Source organism: Eriocheir sinensis, chromosome 23 (assembly GCF_024679095.1).
Source record: "Eriocheir sinensis breed Jianghai 21 chromosome 23, ASM2467909v1, whole genome shotgun sequence".
Taxonomy (NCBI): Eukaryota; Metazoa; Arthropoda; class Malacostraca; order Decapoda; family Varunidae; genus Eriocheir; species Eriocheir sinensis.
The window spans coordinates 2,749,162-2,775,296 of record NC_066531.1 but is presented as its reverse complement, the minus strand read 5'-3'; the positions used below and the strand labels follow the sequence as shown (position 1 = coordinate 2,775,296).

General features: G+C 43.8%; 1 protein-coding gene across 5 annotated transcripts; it reads right to left on the bottom strand.

The window, feature by feature from the left end:
• Window positions 1-1,289: 1,289 nt before the first annotated feature.
• LOC127002393 (uncharacterized) lies at window positions 1,290-22,465 on the bottom strand. Of its 5 annotated transcripts, XR_007756132.1 has the most exons (5): window positions 21,683-22,465; window positions 19,066-19,611; window positions 18,095-18,200; window positions 17,455-17,605; window positions 1,290-3,195 (listed from the first exon to the last, which is right to left on the bottom strand). XR_007756132.1 is itself a non-coding variant. In XM_050868287.1 (4 exons), exons 1-4 carry the CDS (start codon window positions 21,857-21,859, stop codon window positions 3,101-3,103), a joined length of 969 nt encoding a protein of 322 aa, XP_050724244.1. In that variant the 5' UTR covers window positions 21,860-22,465; the 3' UTR covers window positions 1,292-3,100. The 5 variants fall into 5 exon arrangements, 4 of the variants coding, with proteins under 4 accessions (XP_050724244.1, XP_050724242.1, XP_050724245.1 ...); XM_050868287.1 differs by lacking the exon at window positions 18,095-18,200 and having other exon boundaries at window positions 1,292-3,195; XM_050868288.1 differs by lacking the exon at window positions 1,290-3,195 and having other exon boundaries at window positions 17,361-17,605.
• Between the last annotated feature and the right edge of the window lie 3,670 nt (window positions 22,466-26,135).

The following is a 26,135-nucleotide window of genomic DNA, read 5'->3' as shown; positions in this document are numbered from 1 at the left end:
ACTTTTGTGTCATTTGGGCCGAGTGGCTTATGAATCACCTACATGTCAATCCCTGACACCCGAAACAGTTCTAGCTGCATAGCAACAAAGATGGGGAGCTTTGGGGGGTAACATGGCCTTTCAGAAAGCCACTATAAAACCCACTACTCACCATTCACTAACGGGATTGCCTCTGCCCAAAAAATAAAATATATATATACTACTATATATATATATATATATATATATATATATATATATATATATATATATATATATATATATATATACACATACACATTCAACATTAGTACCAATATATATATATATATATATATATATATATATATATATATATATATATACTAACATTAATATATATATATATATATATATATATATATATATATATGTATATATATATATATATATATATATATATATATATATATATTTAGGTGTATAGGCAGGAGATTTTCTGATACATGTTTTGTTAAAAGTGATGGCTAGGTCTTTGCTGCTTATTATTTTCTTTCAATGTACTTTTCTTTTTGTCTTAGTAGTGTTCTATTCTCTTTGATAGGAGTTGTATGATTCTTCGCCAGAGTTGTCATTTGGTTGGATCTCGGATTTCGGTTCTTAACCTCATCAGCAGTTAGTAGAGAGATGTTCCTTCCCTGGTGTTGAGGGGGTGTGAGAATGGTAAGATGGATGGCGCCAGTGTCTTTTTAAGCTGGAGCCTCATACTTCCTCTGGGCGGATGCTGATTGGTTTGCCCCTGCCCTCGTGCAAGTGCTACAGATCGAACAGGGGATTGATGGCTGCCTGTTTGTTTCTACGTGGCGCATGCTCGTAGGGCCTGTAGGTCCTCAGCCTGAATGTTGAGTTTTGGCTTGAGTTCTTGTATGTACAAGGCCTCCAATATTGGGAGTCGCTGCTATCCTGGCAGGTATCCAATTTCTATGTTTTCTTCCAGGGTGTTTCACACATATATATCTGTTATTGTCTCTCCGTATATATATATATATATATATATATATATATATATATATATATATATATATATATATATATATATATATATATATATATATATATATATATAATATATATATATATATATATATATATATATATATATATATATATATATATATATATATATATATATATATATATATATATATATATATATATATATATATATATATATATATATATATATATATATATATATATATATATATATATATATATATATATATATGCTTGCCCCTCAAGCAAGCCTACCGGCTTATTTATAGTGGCGCCATCTTCTCTTGGCTCATGCTGCCCCCCGGAACTCGTTCTTGATTCACTTGGACGGTTTCCTCTAGAGTCCGGGTTGATGGGTGGTCTTCAGGACAGCATGTGGGTAGTTTTAAGCCACTCGGCGGTGACTGAAAAATCCCAGGTGGTAGCGTGGGGATTCGAACCCGCGTCGTCCATCACGCGGTGAATGTATGCCCAGCACACTACCACTCAGCCACCGCCTACCCCAAGTGATATGAATGCTGAAAAAAATATAAAAATTTTGGCAAGTCAAACAAGTAATGGAGAGTATAAGATATTTAACATTTTTATTAAGGGTTGAGAGAAGTGAACACAAAGTTTTACAGGAAAATACAAAATTGACATTTACTAAAAATGAAATTACAAAACAGGTGACTTATCTTTTCATTTCTCAACAGGTTAGAATATCGTGAAGGACATTGATGTGGTGTTTCTCCTGCTCAACCACACCGGGACGTCTCAAGTTAAGGAACAACTTCTGTTCCGTAATAACATGTTGAAATAAGCTTACCTTATAACTGACGTACACATGTTGGCTGTCTCCCTAACCAAACACTGCTGAGAGGGAATCCATCACGCCTGATGCTGGAGGGTGGGCGGAGAAGTCCTTTCCTCCACCAAGACAACCAAGCATCACATGTGTTTTCTGGATACTGAGCCAGTCGCAAATGTACTTCCAAGTTTTTGTATAAGAAATCCTACATGATGGCAGTATATATAAACATCTAATGTGCAATGCATTCCAGTATTTGGCTCCAGGGATAGTACAATACTACTTCAATAAATAGTGAAAGCATTGTTATCCTTTCCTTTTTTTATAGCAAGTCCACGGTAGCTTGGCGTAAAGGTTGACAGACAATGTAAATATATCTTGTTTTTCTGTCTACCCTTCATAAATAAGAGGATGCTGTGTGGCAGACTTTTGTCAATAATTAAGTGTAACTGAGAGCAGCCGGGAAGCATTTGTTCCATGTATCATGGTACTGAATCATTTACTGACATGACGGAAAACAATGAAATACTTGCTCTCAGATGATAACAGGTGTATTCTTGAGTACGAGTCCCACTGGGTTTGTTTAATTACTTAATACAGTCGTCGCTGAAATAGTACGGTTTCCAGTAATTAAGTTTTGGTTTTATGTGGATTTTATTAAGATTTTTTAGGATTTTTAAATTTTCCGACGTGCAGGATATTTAAAAATCCTGAAAGACCTACTATGACAAACCGTATAAAACCGAAATCGAACTATTGGAAACCGTACTATTTGAGGGTTGACTGTATACTGAAATGGAAAACGTTCGTACATCAGTCACCAATTCGGGCCTTGATCCTGTAATCCAAACTGCATTTAGGTTGGGCAGACAGCATACAGCCTACCAAGTTCCACATCCATTTACGAATTATTTTCACGTCTATCTTGTATTTGATGACAGATGAGAATGTATATACTGGGTGCGTTCAAGATGCAAGTTGTGGTAGTTTGGCCGTTAGAGTCTAATTCGTTGCAGGAGAAATATGCAATGCCCAACATGACACGGCAGGACCCAAAGTTTGTGACCCAGAGCAGATGGTTTGTTGTTTGTAAAGGCAAGCCCTCACACTAATTCTTCTTTAACTAATGTAATATTATTGAAAAGTATGACCTGATGGAGGGATAACTTAAACCTCCAATATTCAGAAACAAGCTCTCCGTGGGATCAAATATTGGAATGTGATTTTATATCCGAAAATTTGTGCTGTTCGGGAATTGTTGACCACTAGCTACACTTGTACATAGGTTACATACCCTTACCTTAACCGTATCTTGCATGAGTCACTTTCGAAGGTGCAGTATCTATACCTCACCAATGTTCGTTGTGGCAGCTTCACCCGTGCGCGGCCACCTGTACCGTGAGACTTTAACGTATACATGTAGTGTGTGTACTAATTTGTAAAGACATTAGCTATGGTCGTGATGGCATGTTCACTAACGCTAATCATCATTTTACTCATATGTTGTTGTTACCGAACGTCAACCTGTCATAATGCTTGTCATCATGTCATCACTCACCCCCAAGTCCCTAAGGTAAGGAATATTCAGATGTCTAATTTTCAGTAATATTTTTTTTCATATATGTATATGTTAAACAATCTAATATAAATATATATATAAATATATCTACACACACACACATACACACATACACACATATATTTTTAGGTCATTGTAATTTACATATGCTGTGTTGAGCGCCCTCCTGGTGAGGGCTGGAGAATGGAGGAGGGTCAATATGATGCCATTGCTTTGGTTTCATTGTTGACGGCTGCAGCGGACAGGTTGTTACTGTACTCACCCTTATAGAAACAGTGCTTGGAAAGGGTTGTAAAGTCATCCCTGAAATAGCACGGTTTCCAATAGTTTGGTTTTGGTTTCATGTGGATTTTCTAAGATTTTTTAGGATTTTTAAATTTCCCAACGTGCAGGAAATTTTTAAATCCTAAAAGATCTACTATTGGAAACCGAAGTCGTCCCTGAAATAGCACAGTTTCCAATAGTTCGATTTTGGTTTCGTGTGGATTTTAAGATTTTTTAGGATTTTTAAATTTCCCAACGTGCAGGAAATTTTTAAATCCTAAAGATCTACTATTGGAAACCGTACTATTTGAGGGATGGCTGTATAATATATTTAGCGTGAAAATTTTATAAAAGTGACGAAAGACTTGTAAATTAGTTTATTTGGCAATATGTATAAAACCACTGAACTTTAGTTTGAACTTTTGCAAAAATGTGAATTCTCATGGAAGATGGTTTTGTTGAGGCCGCACGTCAGCATCAAAAGGTTTTCCGCTGTCATAGCTACCATGTTAGAGACGTGTATTTTTAAATCGAGCAGTGCGTAGTTGTATCATTTTATATTTTTCTCCTTCACAACCTAAGTAACGATAGACTCGGTTTGTGTCAGTAAGAGAGTCTGTGTGGCGGGTGTGTTGACAAGGCCGAGGCAGTAGACATGACCAAGCGATGGGGCTGCCTCAAACATTTAATCAAACCTGTATGCATGTCTTTCACGAGGCATGACACTGATGAGGAAACCGAGTATGTCTGGAAAGTTAAAAAAGCTCCATTGAAAGCGATATCTTTGGAAGAGCATCACTGATCAGGAGGCCCAGGATTTATTTTTATAGGGAAGGCTTAAGGGAGGGCTTCCTTGCTTCACGGCAGAGCTGAGTTTGTGTTAAGAAACAAACGCAGAGGATTTTCGAGGACTTCAACCCACAAGCCCCCTTTAGTGCTGCCTGTAGGTACATATATATAAAGACTTTTCCTCACACTTCTTACCCAATCTTCAAATGCGTTCAGGGTTTGAGACAAGATGCCCTTAAATGTCCCCTAGCCCGTCACTTCAAAGGCTTGGCATTCTGACCCAGTTAAGCACTGAACCCTTTAAAAGTCCATTGATTCAGTTTGCAGGGGACCAGTCTAGCACCAGATATGCTGGGCTACTGGATGGTGCATGACATGTATGGGCAAAGATATTACAACACATATTCGTCATCTCCCCGGCTAAGTGCAGTGCTGTGTTGAGGGTTCCCCCGTGTGGCTCCTGACCTTTGTATTAACAAGTCTCAGCAATGAGGAATGAGAGAGAGGAGGAACGTTTTGTGTTTCCAGGAGCTGATGAGATGTTGTTGGCTACACCTCTCTTGTGAATGAGTCTTAGTGATGAGGAAGCCGAGAAAGGTTGACGGAAGACTTGACCCGGTAGCAGCGACGGGCCAAATTTGTTGTTCTACCGTGTAGCAGCGACGGGCCAAATTTGTGGTTCTACCGTGTAGCAGCGACGGGCCAAATTTGTGCCATGATATAAACCCCCCAAATAGATGATACATAATCTGATCACAAATGCTTTGATATATATTATGAAATGGTTTGTGTGAGGGGTGATTTTTTCTCATTTTCCTCGCTTGGAGGGACCATTAAGAAACATGATCCCTGCTGCTACCGGGTTAAGCATGTCATACTTCTGTGAACTGTACGCTAAGGGGGCTTCGTGGTGCAGTGGTTAGCACACTCAGCTCACAGCCTGGGTTCGATTCCCAGGCGGAGTTGAAAAATTTGGGCGGCTTTTCTGATACCCTACGCCCCTGTCCACCCAGCAGTGAATGGGTACCAGGTATTAATCGGGGGTTGTGTCCCGTCTCCTGGGGTCTGTTCCTTCCCCTTCTGTCTCTCTCCGGCGTATGACCACAGATGTTGCGCCGACTAAACCAAACTTTCCAACCTTCCAAATGGACACTGTGACGGAATCAGGCGAGAACTTCAATATTGTGAGAGCGTAAGGAGATTTTTAAGTGTGGGAGACTCTGAACAACAGGGCCAGAAAGATACGGCACTTGACCTGATGTGACAATCTAAGCCCTGTATCTTTCTGGTTCATGTATTCAGCTTCTTCCACACTCAAAATATACTGATGTCACAATCTAAGTACTACATCTTTCTGGCCCCTGTGTTCAGCTTCTTCCACGCTCAAAATATACTAATGTCACAATCTAAGTCCTATATCTTTCTGGCCCAGTGTTCAGCTTCTTCCACGCTCTAAAGACATTCACACACTTTCACAATATTGGATTTCTTGCCGGAAACCATTGCCGTGTAGGTTTGGCGATCCTGAGCTTTGAAAAACATAATGGCGACTTTTCCATGACCACTAGAAACACTGCGTCCTTGTCTGTTTATATGTATCAACTGAGCAATGGCTTGTAGTTATGATTAAGTTTTTTATTACTTGTTCGAAATTTTCATTGCCTGATTTTATAGAACGAAACCTTCATTAGTTTTTAATACTCACAGTATGACTTGCTTAGCCCGGTAGCAGCAGGGACCATGTTTCTTAATGGTCCCTCCAAGTGAGAAAAATGAGAAAAAATCACCCCTCACACAAACCATTTCATAATATATATCAAAGCATTTGTGATCAGATTATGTATCATCTATTTTGTGGGGGGTTTATATCATGGCACAAATTTGGCCCGTCGCTGCTACACGGTAAAGCCACAAATTTGGCCCGTCGCTGCTATATGGTAAAGCCACAAATTTGGCCCGTCACTGCTACATGGTAAAGCCACAAATTTGGCCCGTCACTGCTACACGGTAAAGCCACAAATTTGGCCCGTCGCTGCTACACGGTAAAGCCACAAATTTGGCCCGTTGCTGCTACACAGTAAAGCCACAAATTTGGCCCGTCACTGCTACAGTAAAGCCACAATTTGGCCGTCACTGCTACAGTAAAGCCACAAATTTGGCTCGCTGCTACACGGTAAAGCCACGGTAAAGCCACAAATTTGTCCCGTCACTGCTACACGGTAAAGCCACAAATTTGTCCCGTCACTGCTACACGGTAAAGCCACAAATTTGGCCAGTCACTGCTACATGGTAAAGCCACAAATTTGGCCCGTCGCTGCTATATGGTAAAGCCACAAATTTGGCCCATCGCTGCTACCAGGTTAAGAACGCACTCACAAAAGGAAATGGTGAGGGTTTCATAATCACCCCTGACAATGTACCCTTTGGTGATATGTTTTCTATATTTTTTTTCTTGTTGGATGTATAATTGCATATATTTAAGTATAAATAATGGCAAAGAATGACAAAAATCACGGGAAATCAGGCTCCCACCAAGTTGTCAACCACATTCAATTTTCCCTGTATGGGCGTTCGTTCCAATTTTGCACATTCATATTTTGCAACCCACAATGTTAACCGTGTAGCAGCGACGGGCCAAATTTGTGGCTTTACCGTGTAGCAGTGACGGGCCAAATTTGTGGCTTTACCATGTAGCAGCGACGGGCCAAATTTGTGGCTTTACCATGTAGCAGCGATGGGACAAATTTGTGGCTTTACCATGTAGCAGCGATGGGACAAATTTGTGGCTTTACCATGTAGCAGCGACGGGCCAAATTTATGCCATGATATAAAACCCCCAAACTAGATGACACATAATCTGATCACAAATGCTTTGATATATATAATGAAATGATTTGTGTGAGGGGTGATTTTTTCTCATTTTTCTCGCTTGGTGGGACCATTAAGAAACATGGTCCCCGCTGCTACTGGGTTAAGCAAATTCCTGCAAAATTAGAAGGAGTATTGCAGTTTTCACATTAGTTATGATGTAACGCAAAATAAAAGTTTTAATATAGCTTGTAGCCTTTAACTGGTCACGTGGCAGATGGAAGGGGAGGGAGGGCCAGACTTACCAAGGATTAAGGGAGATTAAGGGACGCGGTGAGGGTTGCCGTGGAAGGGACAAGAGGGGGAAGGGAGGTGGAGCCAAATAGCACCTCAATAAAATATATCGTCACCTTCGTAAACAAACCACCTCAATCATAATTTTCTACTTTACAGGAAATGAGAAAAGAACTGTCATTTGGCTTAACATTTAGGCAGAAACGACAAGGCCTATTCTAGAACACTCAAGCCCTAAATGACGGAGGCAACTCAACAGAAATGGCACTCGCATGTTGAAAAATTAATGTACAGAAAAACCTGGAAATCGCTAAAATATGACATTCATTTTATGAGGGTGACGATGTGATTTATAATATATCTAGTAGTATTGATCTCTCTCCAAACACCTCCTCTCCTACCAGCCTGCCTTGCCCACAGTCAGGGTCAGCACATTCAGCTCGGACTTTCAATGCAGCTCACACCTCTACCCCGATCAGAGGGACAAAACAGAATTGGGAGGTGATAGATTCGCTCTGGCAGGACAAAAACACCAAGTAATCAAGTGTACCAGACCATCACTGACTGCATTAATGGAAGAGTTGGAAAGTTTCGTTTAGTCGGCGCAACATCTGTGGTCATATGCCGGAGAGAGACAGAAGGGGAGTGAATCATAGGAGAAGGGAACAGACCCCAGGAGACGGGACACAACCCCGGACTAATACCTGGTACCCATTCACTGCTGGGTGGACAGGGGCGTAGGGTATCGGAAAAGCCAGCCAAATTTTTCCACTCCGCCCGAGAATCGAACCCGGGCTCTCTTGGTTGTGAGCCGAGTGTGCTAACCACTGCACCACGAAGCCCCCCTGAATTAATGGACATATATATATATTTAAACACACAAACACACATACATTCACACACAAACACACATCCTTTGCCTTCATAGCTTAAACCTATTGTTGAAAGATATATATGAAGCTCATTAAACTGTTTTCTCTAGAAGCCTCAAGCGTCTAGACACTCTTGGGCCAGACCTTACAGCTTGATCATATTCAGTATGCTAATTGTTAATCATACGTCATCTCAAGGTTATTTTTAAGTAAATGTACCTGACTTGTGCTTTGTTAGGGTAATAGATGAGATGCTATATTTTTGTTCACACACTCACCAAAACCAACATACGTACGAATATACTTTGAACTCCCCCGGCTATCTCAACGCCCAAGTTTGTTAAATTCGTATCACAAAAATCAATATTATTTCTCTCACTCTGGTTGTCATTCACTAAGCAAGATATGCATTAGTTTTTATTTTGAGAACCCTCCTCAATATATGCAAGACACAAAGGAACTACATATTTGAAATTTCAGTTAGCAATAAAGGTATAATTGGATAGATTTTTAAGAGGCTAAGGGCCATTTTTACAGTCATTTTCTGTTTTGATCGTTACCAACGGGGCCGATCGATGATATAGTTTTCCACGTGAATCTGGCCTATGGGGTAGTGGCGGCTGCGGAGGGAGTGAGGTGTTGAGAGTGTGTGGTAAGGTGCAGGGCTAGGCTAACCCCTCAGCCTCCACTACCCCATCGGCCAGATTTAACCCATCCCCTGCGATTGGCACGGATTTGTCCTTCCCTGGTAGCCTGGTAACATACACTCCCAGGTCTTTCTCTGTGATGGATAGTGGAGTGTTTCCCATGTGGTATTGGTGTGCTGGATATCCCTTCACTGGTAGCCTGGTAACATACACTCCCAGGTCTTTCTCTGCCTCTGTGGTGGATAGTGGAGTGTTTCCCATGTGGTACTGGTGTGCTGGATATCCCTTCACTGGTAGCCTGGTAACATACACTCCCAGGTCTTTCTCTGCCTCTGTGGTGGATAGTGGAGTGTTTCCCATGTGGTATTGGTGTGCTGGATATCCCTTCACTGGTAGCCTGGTAACATACACCAGGTCTTTCTGGCTCTGTGGTGGATAGTGGAGTGTTTCCCATGTGGTATTGGTGTGCTGGATATCCCTTCACTGGTAGCCTGGTAACATACACTCCAAGGTCTTTCTCTGTGGTGGATAGTGTAGTGTTTCCCATGTGGTATTGGTGTGCTGGATATCCCTTCACTGGTAGCCTGGTAACATACACTCCCAGGTCTTTCTCTGCCTCTGTGGTGGATAGTGGAGTGTTTCCCATGTGGTAATGGTGTGCTGGATATCCCTTCACTGGTAGCCTGGTAACATACACTCCCAGGTCTTTCTCTGCCTCTGTGGTGGATAGTGGAGTGTTTCCCATGTGGTATTGGTGTGCTGGATATCCCCTCCCATGGTGCGGGACTTTACATTTTTCTTCACTGAATTGTAACAGCCACTTTTTGCTCCATTCCAGTAGCCTGAGGTCGAACTTAAGGAAATCCACATTCAAGGGTTAAGTGGAAATTCGAAAGAGTCGATCGCCGTCATTGGTAACAATCAAAACAAACAATCGAACTGTGAAAACGGAACTTACTCCAAGAGGTTGGGGCTGGGTTGTAATTCTATATAGCATCATGTACTGACAGGTGGGAGAATGTACTAGTGTTTACATGGCCCTGACCCACCAGTTAGTGATCCGAGGCCATAACACCCAATCTTGGTTACTCCATCTGAGGGCAGCGTCATGTGAAGGTAACCATTGGCTATGCACCACAGATCATGTTATATGGTTACTATTTATAAGCAGTGTCCATATCCTTCATTTTAATTCCTGGTGTAGCTCAGAGCTGAACATTGTTGAGAAAATTCCTGCACATTTGCCATTGCACAAAATTTCAAATGCATATATTTAGGAACATTTCACAGTCTGTTTTGATCGTTACCGATGATGCCGATCGACGCTATACTTGAAACTGGCCTATGGGGTAGTGGCGGAAGGAGAGGAAACGAGAGATGTTGAGTGTGTGGTAAGGTGCGGGGCTTGGCTAACCCTGCAGCCACCACTACCCCATCGCCCAGTTTGACGTGGATTTCCATAGCGATGATCGGCGCCATTGGTAACGATCAAAACGAACCAAAACAACTGTGAGAGTGCCCCTTAATCTCGGTTCCTCCTCAGAGCATAGAGAGGTTTCGTGGTTCACCCGTTGAAGCTTTAAGATTGGTACAGTCGCCCCTCAAATAGTACGGTTTCCAATAGTTCGATTTTGGTTTTATGTGGATTTTCTAAGACGATTTTTTAGGATTTTAAAATTTCACGACAAGCAGGAAATTTTAAAATCCTATGAGAGCTTCTACGACAATCCGTATATAACCGAAACTGAACTATTGAAAACTGTACTATTTGAGGGGTAACTGTATTAACTATTCCTACTCACTCCCCTGAGCTTGTGTTGACTAAGCAGCTTAATGTTATGAGTTTGTATGAGTTGCAGGAATGTTTCAAATATTTCTAAGCACCAATTCTAGGGACGCTATCACAGTCATTTTGCTTGTGTTGATCGTCACCAATGGCAGGGATCGTTGCTATTGTATTTCCACGTCAAACTGGCCTATGGGGTAGTGGCGGCTGTGGGGTTAGCCTAGCCTAGCCCTGTACCTTGCCACACAGTCTCAACGCCTCTCGCTTCCGCTGCAGCTGCCACCACCCCATAGGCCAGCTTCACGTGGAAAACTATACTGTCGATCGCCGCCATTTCCATCTTTCATGTACTACACAGGGACTATGTTAAGCCATTGACTGATTGTTACTCATGTTCGACAATGTACATTACAAGCTCAATGATTTGAAACTACAGGAACGAGAAGTTAGCAACATTGTACTCCTGAATCCTACGAGCCTGCTCACTTCTGTAAACATGTGAAGCAAACAAAACTGTGTGTGCTTGTTATAATTTTTTTTAACATAATCCATTATTGAAGTCTTGTTTAAGCATTAGCAGTAATATGTCAGATACTATTTTACTGCTGTCAACTGGATTCAAAGTCCATCTAAATCATCTCAAAGTCCACTCTGCAAGGACACCACCATGGACCATCAAATAACAGCAGAACAAGCTCACAGAATTACCTTCAGTGGTGGGCACGGTTCCCCTGATCCGCTAACCACTGAGTAGATTAGTGTTTTCGCTAACTTTTAAAATTGTTAGCGGACAATGTTTAGCTTCCGTCAAATTCAGTTCCACTTGCTTTAACCCGGTAGCAGAGGGGATCATGTTTCTTAATGGTCCCTCCAAGCGAGAAAAATGAGAAAAAATCACCCCTCACACAAACCATTTCATAATATATATCAAAGCATTTGTGATCAGATTATGTATCATCTATTTTGGGGGTTTATATCATGGCACGTCGTAAAGCCACAAATTTACCCGTCGCTGCTACACAGTAAAGCCACAAATTTGGCCCACGTCGCTACACGGTAAAGCCACAAATTTACCCCGTCGCTGCTACACAGTAAAGCCACAAATTTGGCCCGTCGCAGCTACACAGTAAAGCCACAAATTTGGCCCGTCGCTGCTACACGGTAAAGCCACAAATTTGGCCTGTCGCTGCTACACGGTAAAGCCACAAATTTGGCCCGTCGCTGCTACACAGTAAAGCCACAAATTTGGCCCGTCACTGCTACATGGTAAAGCCACAAATTTGGCCCGTCGCAGCTAGCGGGTTAAGTCCGCTAACCTAACTCATGTACGTTCATTCCTGTCTGTTTTGGGCAAGTCTCCGATAATCAGTCAGGAACACTATTGGCAGATTACATGTAAATATGACAATGCATGATTGGCCGAGACAGCACCAACCAAATAGCATTGTTGTAATTCTATAGTTCTGAGTTCAATTCACTTATGATGTCTTCAGGTTACAGACATTATTACAGTCATCAAAAGCAGTGTACACTTTCACCTATCATCAACCGTGTAGCAGTGACGGGCCAAATTTGTGGCTTTACCGTGTAGCAGCGACAGGCCAAATTTGTGGCTTTACCGTGTACCAGCGACGGGCCAAATTTGTGGCTTTACCGTGTAGCAGCGACAGGCCAAATTTGTCGCTTTACCGTGTAGCAGTGACGGGCCAAATTTGTGGCTTTACAGTGTAGCAGCGACGGGCCAAATTTGTGGCTTTACCGTGTAGCAGTGACGGGCCAAATTTGTGGCTTTACCGTGTAGCAGTGATGGGCCAAATTTGTGGCTTTACCGTGTAGCAGCGACGGACCAAATTTGTGGGTTTACCATGTAGCAGAGACGGGCCAAATTTCTGCCATAATACAAACCCCCAAAAATAGATGATACATAATCTGATCACACATTCGTTGATATATATTATGAAATGGTTTGTGTGAGTGATGATTCTCTCTCATTAGTTTACTTAGATGGGCCTTTAACCTAACCTAACCTAACCTAACTTAACCTAACTTAACCTCACCTAAGAAACATAACCCCCACAGCTACCTGGTTAACGGATAGTGACGTAACTTGTTAGACAGCCGTGCCCACCACCAATACCCTTCCCCTTTAATGGTTCACAGATGAAATCAAATATGTATTGTTAATAACCAAATATAAAAATTGAAGTGTTTCGGCTAAGTTTAGTTGACCACTGTACAACATGTTATGATATATAGACTTTCTCCTTTCTTTCATAAGTGTAAAGAGATTGATGCGACAGACTTCCTGAGGACTCCATTGGATATTAATTTATGGATAAATAATAAAAGAAATTACAAGCCCTACCTCTATGATTTCTTGATGAGATTAGCTGATGTGTATTGCTCATCATCTTAGCCCGGTAGCAGCGATGGGACAAATTTGTGGCTTTACCGTGTAGCAGCGACGGGCCAAATTTGTGGCTTTACCGTGTAGCAGCGACGGGCCAAATTTGTGGCTTTACCGTGTAGCAGCGACGGGCCAAATTTGTGGCTTTACCGTGTAGCAGCGACGGAACAAATTTGTGGCTTTACCGTGTAGCAGCGACGGGCCAAATTTGTGGGTTTACCGTGTAGCAGCGATGGGCCAAATTTGTGGGTTTACCGTGTAGCAGCGATGGGCCAAATTTGTGGCTTTACCGTGTAGCAGCGACGGGGCAAATTTGTGCCATGATATAAACCCCCAAAAATAGATGATACATAATCTGATCACAAATGCTTTGATATATATTATGAAATGGTTTTTATGAGGGGTGATTTTTTCTCATATTTCTCGCTTGGAGGGACCATTAAGAAACATGGTCCCCGCTGCTACCGGGTTAACTTAATGGTAGTTTTCCTCTGCAAGACTTATAAAACATTGATTCCATGAGATTAAAATGTAAAAAAAAGTTGCCACAAATTAAAACTAGTGCCATTTGAGAACGTGGCAAAATAATGAGTGAGAAAATATGAACTTTTCCCAATAGACATTAAAACTGAAATAAGGATTGATAAGTTGTTTAGGTGAATATTGAAATACCTAGTAAACATGAAAATAAAGATGTCGAACCCTGCCGACACTAAACCCAGAACTCAAGATTTTTCTTAAACCAACAGAACCCCACTTGAACCTAAATAAACCTATCACTTCTAAAATAGTACCACACCACTGCCAGAGAGTTGGAAAGTTTGGTTTAGTCGGCGCAACATCTGTGGTCATATGCCGGAGAGAGACAGAAGGGGAAGGAATTATAGGAGAAGGGAACAGTTGGAAAGTTTGGTTTAGTCGGCGCAACATCTGTGGTCATATGCCGGAGAGAGACAGAAGGGGAAGGAATTATAGGAGAAGGGAACAGTTGGAAAGTTTGGTTTAGTCGGCGCAACATCTGTGGTCTGATCAGTGCTTGGCCCCATGCTCTTCTTAATTTATGTTAATGATATCGATGATGGGCTCACTTGCAAAGTATCAAAATTTGCTGATGACACAAAAATTGCTAGTAAAGTAACTGCGATACTCGACGAAAAAGCTTTACAATCAGATATAGATCGACTTGCACGTTGGGCCAATCAATGGCAAATGAAATTTAACGTTGAGAAATGTAAAGTGTTGCACATCGGAAAAAATAACAATCACGTTCGGTACGTAATGAATGGCCAACAACTTTCTGCAGTAAGTAAAGAAAAGGATCTTGGAATCACTATATCAAGCGAAGTTAAAACTGCAAATAAATTGGTTGGCTTCATCGGACGAGTCTTTAATAATAAATCGGAAAAAGTAATATTAAAACTGTATAATTCGTTGGTTCGACCCCTAGAGTACTGTGTACAGTTTTGGTCTCCTACTACAGAAAAGACATAGAAAAGTTGGAACGGGTCCAACGAAGAGTAACAAAGATGATTCCTAGGTTGAGAAATTTGTCATATGAACAAAGGCTTAAAGAAGTAAATTTATTCAGCCTATCAAACGTAAGAATGCGAGGCGATCTAATAGAAGTGTTTAAAATGTTCAAAGGATCAGTGATATTAATGCGGAAGATTACTTTAGAATTGATCGATCAAATAGAACAAGAAGAAATCACAATTTGAAGATAAGTGGTAAAGATTCTCATCGCACTAAGCTAAACACTTCTTCTTCAATCGAAGTTGTTAACGCTTGGAACTCTACCTTGTGATGTCGTTGATAGTACACCAGTTACGGCCTTCAAGAATAGATTAGACAAGTGTTTTGAATCCAACCAGCAACTAAGATATTACTCATTGTCGTAATAACGTTAAGTTCTTTCGAATACTGGTGTCCTTGTCCGCTTTTATCGCCCGGTTAGTGGTAGCAGTAATGGTAGTTCTTTCCTCTTTCCTACATAAATTCCATGCAGTTTTTCCATGCTGCATGGTTCTTTTTCCTTTCCTGCCAGCTTTGGCTGGAGGGGGGGGCGGAGGAGCCTTCGCCTTTGCTGTCCTTCATCTTCCACCTTTGATTAGATAGTTAGTGTAGCTTGTCACAAACAACCTCGTAAGGACCAGCAGGTCTGCTGTTGTTTGTTCTTCCTTTGTGTTCCTTTGTGTTCCTTTGTGTCATATGCCGGAGAGAGACAGAAGGGGAAGGAATTATAGGAGAAGGGAACAGACCCCAGGAGACGGGACACAACCCCCGATTAATACCTGGTACCCATTCACTGCTCGGTGGACAGGGGCGTAGGGCATCGGAAAAGCCGCCCAAATTTTTCCACTCCACCTGGGAATCGAACCCAGGCTCTCTCGGTTGTGAGCCGAGTGTGCTAACCACTGCACCACGAAGCCCATGCCCACCTCTTGAGTTGATAAATCTTAGTGATGTGAAGGGCCAGAGCAGAGGAATGGGGAAGGAAGTTAGAATGAAGTGGATGACATAAGGATGGATCAGCCACGGATGACAGAGGGACAACACACCCAGCAATGGAAGTGTTCAACCCACCCAGACGCCCATGGTAAGTTTAGTGCAGAGACTATGCCTGATGAACGAGCCTCCCATAACCCACTTAGCCAGGGGGGCACCTCTTGGGACGTCTCGGTAAGGACTGGCTTTCCCGTCACGCTGGTCGTGGGCTCAATCCCAGGCAGCCGGCGAATACCCTCTCCTTGTCTTGATTAATTTCTCGTGTGTTTTGATACGCGCAGAGGACGTGTTGGACCAAGAAAGTAATAGAAAAACAGACTAGAAAATCTCTTCATTAAATAAACACTCACTCTTTTATGTAACATGAGTTGTGTAGCATTCTCAAATATAAACAAATATTTTATTCTGGGTAGAAATTCATCTAAAATATATAATTTCCATAATGAATACTAACTAATGGGAAGCATATAGGGTAGGCGGTGGCTGAGTGGTAGTGTGCTGGGCCCACATTCACCGCGTGATGGACGACGCGAGTTCGAATCCCCACGCTACCACCTGGGATTTTTCAGTCACCGCCGAGTGGCTTAAAACTACCCACATGCTGTCCTGAAGACCACCCATCAACCCGGACTCTAGAGGAAACCGTCCAAGTGAATCAAGAAGGAGTTCCGGGGGGCAGCATGAGCCAAGAGAAGATGGCGCCACTATAAACACTTGCCTGCGCCATGATGGGCTGGGGCCGAACACCATCCAGGGCCCCCAAGCAAGCCTACCAGCGCTACAAGCATATATGTAAAAAAAATAATAAATAAATATAAATTAAAAAACACGAAATCATTCCAGCGATGCCCCATGATCCTACGAAGGCACTTGGCTCCGAAGGCATCAACACACCTCTACAAGTCACTATTCATCGTTCACAGCCATACAGTAAGATGGGGAGCATTAGCGACTTAACCCAGTATCATCGGGGACCATGTTTCTTAATGGTCCCTCCAAGCGAGAAAAATGAGAAAAAATCACCCCTCACACAAACCATTTCATAATATATATCAAAGCATTTGGGATCAGATTATGTATCATCTATTTTGGGTGTTTATATCATGGCACAAATTTGGCCCGTCGCTGCTACATGGTAAAGCCACAAATTTGCCCCATCGCTGCTACACGGTAAAGCCACAAATTTGTCCCGTCGCTGCTACACGGTAAAGCCACGAATTTGGCCCGTCGCTGCTACACGGTAAAGCCACAAATTTGGCCCATCGCTGCTACACGGTAAAGCCACAAATTTGGCCCGTCGCTGCTACACGGTAAAGCCACAAATTTGGCCCGTCACTGCTACACGGTAAAGCCACAAATTTGGCCCATCGCTGCTACACGGTAAAGCCACAAATTTGGCCCATCGCTGCTACACGGCACAGCCACAAATTTGGCCCGTCGCTGCTACCGGGTTAAATCATATGTTCATCAAGAGACCAAAAATACTCAACACTTCTCTGTACTTCACTCAGAGGAATCATTGGAAAACGGATCCTGATATATGTAACAATGTCCCTCAATTTCATACTCTGTTCAACTTTTCTAACTTCACCTTCAATAGTTTTAACAGACTTTTCCATTTTATAGTAATGCTTCTTAGAACTCGTACAACCCTTCTGACTCGACCATGTTGCTTTGAAGGCAATGGTTTCTGAGTTACCTGGATACCGAACAGCGTGCAGCTCAGTGAAGTAGGGAGAGGCCTCCTTGTCAACATATACCGACCTCATAGTGTTGCAGAAGTAGCTCAGGGGTTGTGGAGTGAGGGCAAAGGAGAAGACGGGCCTCCACCCTTCTCCATTCACAAACTCCTGTAGATGAAGGAAGTATTTAGACACATATGCTTAATACAGAATCCATGTATTTATAACTTAATTTGCTTTCATTCTTCAGGTTCAAATTAAATGTAAAAGTTGGAAAGTTTGGTTTAGTCGGCGCAACATCTGTGGTCATATGCCGGAGAGAGACAGAAGGGGAAGGAATTATAGGAGAAGGGAACAGTTGGAAAGTTTCGTTTAGTCGGCGCAACATCTGTGGTCATATGCCGGAGAGAGACAGAAGGGGAAGGGATTATAGGAGAAGGGAACAGTTGGAAAGTTTCGTTTAGTCGGCACAACATCTGTGGTCATATGCCGGAGAGAGACAGGAGGGGAAGGAATTATAGGAGAAGGGAACAGTTGGAAAGTTTGGTTTAGTCAGCGCAACATCTGTGGTCATATGCCGGAGAGAGACAGAAGGGGAAGGAATCATAGGAGAAGGGAACAGACCCCAGGAGACGGGACACAACCCCCGATTAATACCTGGTACCCATTCACTGCTGGGTGGACAGGGGCGTAGGGTATTCGTGCAATGAAGGATCCATAATGTAATAGGTCCTCTGTAGGCACATTCATGCATGCAGGATTTCTGTTATGCACGGTTCAGCATGAAAAAAATATACCATAAAAAAAAAAAATTATCAAAATTAAAAAAACTTATATATATTGTATTAACAGTACCTGCCCCAGCACTACTGAGCAGCCGCTGATAGCTATGCCCAGGGGAGTGGTAAACCTTAGGAATAGCGGGGGGGGGGGGCGGGGGGGTGGGGGGGGGTGTTAGGGCACGGCATGGTGGTAATTACAACATTTCTAGCAGGTACGCCGGGGTTTTGACGAGCGGACAGGCGTGTTCATGTCACAAGGTGTATTTTTCGACGCTGGACTCACGGTTTCTTGATGGGCGATGAGACTGCGCGCTCCGGGGTGAAGAAAGGGAAGAGCACGCACCTGTCCGCTTGTCAGAACCCCCCACGCGGAGAAAATACACCCTTGTGACATAAACGCACCTGTCCGCTCGTCAGAACCCCATCGTACGTGCTGGAAATGTTGTAAATACCACCACGCCGAGCCCTAAACACCCACCCTCCAGGAGCCACTATTCCTAAGATTTACCAGGGGAGTTTCTAGGATTCAAAAACATTCTGGGCTGAGAGAAAAACATCAGGGGGTGAAGTTTACTGTGAGGGATTAAAAATGTAGGGAGAGGGACCAGTCTGCGTTCACCACCATGCACTTAAGATACACACACACAGCTACACTCCCAGACTGCACAGTAAACTACAACCTGCTCAAACTACTTGTATAGGGCTTCAAAATGTAATCTTTAGTATGACCTACATCAATAACACGGGGCCTGGGGGTGAGAAAAGGTTCGGAGTTACCTGTATGATATTCTGAACACCTTGAGTCAAAAAAGAAATGTTATTATATGTGTTATTGCAAGATCTCACCTGTTCTCCTTCTGGTACGTCATCGCCAGTTCTATGAAGCCTCAGGAACTTATGGCCATTGTTCATGAAGCAATATTCAAGACCACAGTCCACAAAGGGTCTGCCGAGGTCCTCACACAGATTTATGGATTTTCTTGTAGGGAAGCCACAGCCGACATCTGCCACATACAAGGAGTTTCTAGGAAAGGAGTCAAGTGTCTGAGAGCATCGAACTCCACATTCACATAATTGTTTTTGCTTCAATCTGGAACTTCGACGCAAATCCTTCCTCCCAGATGTCACTTCGTGCATCGTTCCAGCACTCGGATGATTTCCAGCTGCAGAACACTTATGAAAAACTGTAAGGACATGTACACTTCTTCCACTTGTTGCCACATAATCTGCCGGAACTGTGTAGGCCAGTACCCCGAAGGCTCTCACGATGGCGGCAAATGCAACGTTAAGGGAGAGGCACAGACCACCCTTGCCCTCCTTCAGTACGTCCGTCCGTATTTCCTCCCATGACGGAACGCAGCAACTCTCCGTCTTGCTCAGGAAAGTTATGTTCTGTAAATCACACAAAGATTAGCTTGTTAGCATATATGAAAATTCTTGAACTATCATGTAGAGGTAACTCTCGATTTACGCGTTTTTGAAATACCGCGTGGTCCAAAATCCAAATAAATGTTTAATTTACACGTTTTTTTCACTCATACGCGATATTTTATGGAGTGTCCACCAGATGTCTCACGCAACTGGACTCACACGGCCACACAGTTCTTCCCACGCGCCACTTGAACAACAATACAGTACCCACGCTACTCAACAACAACAACAACACCCTCGCTGCTGTGCTACCACGAGGGGAAGGGCAGCCAGAGGAGGAACCACGAGAGGGAGAGGAGTCAGAGTGATACGGTAGGCAATAGAGGTACAAACCGACCTCTTGTTGGATTTACACTGTTTTGGATTTACGCAATGACCTCTTCAAGGACACAATACTCGCGTGAATCGAGAGTTACCTGTACCCACACGCTATTCTGAAGACCACCTATCAACCTGGACAATAGATTCTCTCTCTAAAAGGAGGCTCAAAGATGAGTTCCAGGGTGCACCATGAGTCAAGCAAAATGGCTCTACTATAAACACTTGCCAGCACCATAACAGGCTGGAGCCAACCATCAGGCCCCACTAAGAAAGCCTACCAGTGCCAGATAAACAAACAAGAAAGAAAAAGTTAAAATTAAAGTTATAGGTTCAAGCAAAACAGAGAAATTGATATTAACTCAGTAGCAGCGGGGATCATGTTTCTTAATGGTCCCTCCAAGCGAGAAAAATGAGAAAAAATCACCCCTCACACAAACCATTTCATAATATATATCAAAGCATTTGTGATCAGATTATGTATCATCTATTTTGGGGGGTTTATATCATGGCACAAATTTATTGTCGCTGCTACACGGTAAAGCCACAACGGTAAAGCCACTAATTTGGCCCATCGCTGCTACACGGTAAAGCCACAAATTTGGCCCGTCGCTGCTACACGGTAAAGCCACAAATTTGGCCCATCGCTGCTACACGTAAAACACACAAATTTGGCCCGCTGCTACTGCTACGGTAAAGCCACAAATTTTGGTCTGTCTGCTACATGGTAAAGCCACAAATTTGGCCCATCGCTGCTACGGTAAAGCCACAAATTTGGCCGTCGCTGCTACATGGTAAAGCCACAATTGTCGCTGGTACACGGTAAAGCCACAAATTTGGCCCGCTGCTACATGGTAAAGCCACAAATTTGGCTGTCAGCTGTTAACGGTAAAGCCACAAATTTGGCCTGTCCTGCTACACGGTAAAGCCACAAATTTGGCCCGTCTGCTATATGGTAAAGCCACAAATTTGGCCCGTCGCTGCTACACGGTAAAGCCACAAATTTGGCCCGTCGCTGCTACACGGTAAAGCCACAAATTTGGCCCATCCCTGCTACACCTATTACTACCCTATTAATAAACCAATGCTTGCCTATATCCCTCCTAAATCTATACTTTTCTAATTTAAATCCATTAAAACTTAAATCCATCTCTAATTTAAATCCATTACTAATTTAAATCCACAGTAGTTGAAGAGAAATTAAATCCTTTGCATATGTTAGTGTATTTCCACATTCAAATCTACCTCCAGAAACAGTTTAGGCAAAAGGCGAGCCCAGACACAGTCATAAAATACATATTGACTCGTGAGGTACCAGTTGCAACATACCAAAGACGGAACAATTTCATTTCATCATTCACTTCTAGGGGACCCACAGAGGACCACTTTCGGGTGGTTGTGTGGGGGACTGAAGGGGCCAGGACAGGATTAGGATAAGGGTTAGGAGGAGAGGTACTGGGACACGGGGAAGGGCCAGGATTAGGGGGATAATGATTGATGACCCTATTCCTAAATGTGTGAAGGGTGCGATTATTAACGGATGATTCTGTTTCCGTCGCAAATCATTCACTGAAAAATAAAAAAGTTAAAGGTTGGATTAGGATAACCCCGGCGCCCTAACTACGGTCTACCTTCTACGAAACCTTTACAAAATCATTTATATACACATAATACCAGTAATACCAATATACCTACCAAGACAGGACCATATTACCTGAAAAGGCAGCCTCTTGTGAAATGCTTGAATTATCCGATTTATCCATGGCAGGCTTGGAGGGCGAGCGAGAGGAAGGTCTTCATTTAATATCTCCGTAATAAACACCTGTGCTTCATGTCTTGAGATCCTGGGGCACTCTCGTCCTTGTGGAGGGAAAGACTCACGGGAAAACATCCTTCGCCCCGGGTGCTGTGCGGGTCACGGGTCACGGCCTCTGGGGCGGGGACTTGCTCCTGGTGTGTGCTGGGCCGCCACACTTTGACAGGAAGGCTGGAAGGGGCGGGTTTGAAGCCTTGCCCTTGATCTTGCTGTACAGGTGACCCGTTGGGGAGTCAGTCTTTCGTATCGGTACGCTTTGTAAAAATAAACCAAAGCAAGCAAGTGACCTATGTCTTGCACTGCACATATTTTCCAGGAAACTCTTCATGGCTTCTATAATTCTATAATTTGCTTCATCATTTAGTCCCAGCAGCATCCATTCCCTCTCCGTCCTTGCGATCCTCCCATTCACATCCCAGCAGCCAATCTCACTCAGTGCCTCCCTCATCATCTCCGTCCTGTCTCTCTGGTACCTCCCACACACCAGTATCCCAGTCATATCCCAGCCCATCAGCGCCACCCTCATCATCCCCGTCCTGTCTCTCCGGTACCTCCCACACACCAGTATCCCATTCATATCCCAGCCCATCAGCGCCACCCTCATCATCCCCGTCCTGTCTCTCCGGTACCTCCCACACACCAGTATCCCATTCATATCCCAGCCCATCAGTGCCACCATCTCCGTCCTCTCCCACACGCCAGTATCCCATTCATATCCCAGCCCATCAGTGCCACCATCTCCGTCCTCTCCCACACGCCAGTATCCCAGTCATATCCCAGCCCATCAGTGCCACCATCTCCGTCCTCTCCCACACGCCAGTATCCCAGTCATATCCCAGCCCATCAGTGCCACCATCTCCGTCCTCTCCCACGCGCCAGTCTCGCAGTCATATCCCAGCCCATCAGTGCCACCATCTCCGCCTCTCCCACACGCCAGTATCCCAGTCATATCCCAGCCCATCAGTGCCACCATCTCCGTCCTCTCCCACACGCCAGTATCCCATTCATATCCCAGCCCATCAGTGCCACCATCTCCGTCCTCTCCCACACGCCAGTATCCCATTCATATCCCAGCCCATCAGTGCCACCATCTCCGTCCTCTCCCACACGCCAGTATCCCATTCATATCCCAGCCCATCAGTGCCACCATCTCCGTCCTCTCCCACACGCCAGTATCCCATTCATATCCCAGCCCATCAGTACCACCATCTCCGTCCTCTCCCACACACCAGTATCCCATTCATATCCCAGCCCATCAGTGCCACCATCTCCGTCCTCTCCCACACGCCAGTATCCCATTCATATCCCAGCCCATCAGTGCCACCATCTCCGTCCTCTCCCACACGCCAGTATCCCATTCATATCCCAGCCCATCAGTGCCACCATCCCCGTCCTGTCTCTCCTGTACCTCCCACACGCCACAGTTTCCTCCACACACCTGTCCCACACCTGTCCCACACCTTGATGCGGGACTCAGACCACACCTGTAATTTCCTGCATTCACTTTCATACACGGCACCCAAATGTTTTCCTTGATCTTGATGTCACAGGCCGCTGGAGATTTCGGGCTGGTTACAGTCTCTCCCGCCTTTGTAACGGTGCTCATTGATCTGTCTCTCTGTCTCTGTCTCTCTGTCTCTTCGTCTCTCTGTCTCTCTCTCTCTCTGAATGAAGTGAACATTTATTTTATCGATAAAAAAATATCATGTATAGCTATTATGGATGTACTCGATCATAGTCTAATAACAATATTTATTAGCAACCTAAAAAAGAAAAAGAATCGGACATGAAGAATTATCCAGTAACTCCAATAAATAAGTATAATAATCAAATAATGGATACGGGATCTGGACAAAATGGTGGTATTCACAATAACGCAAATTCTGCCATACATGTGTTTAGCAAATTCACCGTTAACTCAGGGTACGAATTTCTGTGTGTAATTCGTGTAGCTTAATGACCCTCAATGAATGATCTGAGAATATGGCATCTCCTTGCTTATATAACACGCCGATTTTCAGATAGGCATTTAGTACTGGGCCTCGACAACCCAGCGAGTACTTTTCCATGTGACAAGTTGGCTCCCACGCTCCAAGAAGGGGGGGAAGGTTTTATTGGGGTCTTGGTGTCTTGCCGACCGTCTGGGACACTCGGCCAGCTCGTTGCCAGCATGCCCGACCCTCTCACATCAACACCCAAGACCTCGTGCACCCTGGAGTCGTGGGTAGTCGAGGCCCAGAGGCGGCACAGTGTGAACCTCAATCTTGACACTCACCAGAAGGGCGGAGATGGAAGGAATAGATAAACTTAAGAGGATATGGACCTGGAAGCGTGCAATGAAAGAGGGAGACAGAGGTTATAAGGTTATACATAAGAGGAAGTAAAGAAATTGAGGTTGCAAGCGAAAGATGGGACAGAGAAAGGGAACGACACGGGAAGGGAATGAAATGTGAACTTCTCTCCGCGGTGTGCGAGGGTTCATCAGGGCGTCACACATGAAGGATTGGGTCATACATTCACTGCGATAAACGTTCTTGAAATCAACGTTAGACAAGTACGCCAAAGTCTATATACACCGAGTCAAGTCACACGCAGGTTTGTGGGAGGAGACACGGCCGAGGCGTGGCTTATGCGTGACGTTCCTTGGAGCCAAACTAGAGAATATAGAAACAGGGATTTAGAGAAAACGAGGAAAGGCGGACTAATTTAAATCAATCACTTCATCATGCCCTCCCTCACACCCCACACCGCCGTTTGTAGGCATTGGAATTACAGTCACGCAATAGCACAATAAAAAGACATATTTTTTCGTCAGTCGCTTGCCTGAGCGCGCTGTGAAAGAAGGCGAGAATGCACATCCAGAGTGCACACACGGCCCCAACTTTAGTCACCCCTGAACTGGCGGGTATTTTTTTTTGGCTCCAAGTGACGTCATCCCGCTGCTCCGCCCCAAAACCGCCTCCTGCGCGTACCGGTCGCATTTTTGAAGCAGAGTGACTTGACTTGGTATATATAGACTTAGGTGAGCCTGGCTCCTATGACGGGCGCAGGGTAAGGCCTACGGGACCCCTGCATACAAGCTGACAATTTTCAGTCATCGCCGAGTGGTCTAAGACTACCCACATGCTGTCCTGAAGACCACCTATCAACCCGGACTTAAGATCTCGCTAAAAGAGGATCAAAGATAAGCTCCGGGGGGCGCCACAACAAACCCCCACCAAGAAAGACTACGGGCACCGGCGCTATAGGCGGAACGTAAAATATAAAAAATAGACCAAGTAGATGAAAAAATTAGGCTCCTGATTTAACATTGCTTCCTGATAAATAGACTCTCCTGACGTAGTTATGAGTGCTGGTTTCAATTCTTGTATAATGTTGATCTGTTGTTGCTTTTACTGTATATGGACTTAGGATGGAGCGAGCAGGATGAAGGAGGACGGTTAACGTCTAATAAAGGAGTTAATGTATAAAAAATGGAGTTAATGTATAAGGAGTATGCGATTCTTAGATTCCCGATGATGATTGACTTTGACTTGGTATATATGGACTTTGAAGTACTCGAAGCTAAAATTACAGCCGGTAACGTAAGTCTGGCCGCTGATAGGTTGTGTAACTCAAGGAAATGGTCTTCACCCACACAGATATCCGAGCGGGGTGATAGCTTTCTGGTGCTATAGAATGCCTTAAAGGAAGCTTAAGGCCTTATCAGAAAGGGAATTGGATCCAACTCTTCATTATACCGACCGGCGGGTAAGCGGAGAGCAGATGGGACAGCGTGGGACTCCAGCGGTGAATGTGGGCCCAGCACGCTACCACTCAGCCACCGCCTACCCTAAATATATACATTCAATATCTGTTTGTATGTATATAATAAACACACACATATACACACATAGATATATACACCCATGTTCATATTGGGTCGCGTAGTTCGAACCCGTGGACCTTCACTTCCATGGCTGGACGCTCTGCTGACCTACTGGACCGCCGTGGCCCTATATGTACGAATCTAAATGTGTGTGTGTGTGTGTGTGTGTGTGTGTGTGTGTGTGTGTGTGTGTTCATCCCCAAGTCAAGCTTTTTGAAAATTTCCTTTAAACCAACACACACACACACACACACACACGTAGATGCAAAGTAACCTCCCCACAAGCAAGGTAAAATATATACACACTAGCGAAGTAAAACACACACACACACACACACACACACACACACACACACACACACACACACACACACACACAGATGCAAAGTAACCTCCCCACAAGCAAGGTAAAATATATACACACTAGCGAAGTAAAACACACACACACACACACACACACACACGCACACAGAGGTCCATCTC

Bases quoted from the DNA above. Each gene is read 5' to 3' on its own strand.
- LOC127002393 (XM_050868285.1), bottom strand. From the start codon at position 21,859: ATGTTTTCCCGTGAGTCTTTCCCTCCACAAGGACGAGAGTGCCCCAGG. The intron at 19,612-21,682 runs GTAATATGGTCC...TGTGATTTACAG, and splicing joins ACAAGAGGCTGCCTTTTCAG to AACATAACTTTCCTGAGCAA. The intron at 17,606-19,065 runs GTGAGATCTTGC...CTTCATCTACAG, and splicing joins ACGTACCAGAAGGAGAACAG to GAGTTTGTGAATGGAGAAGG.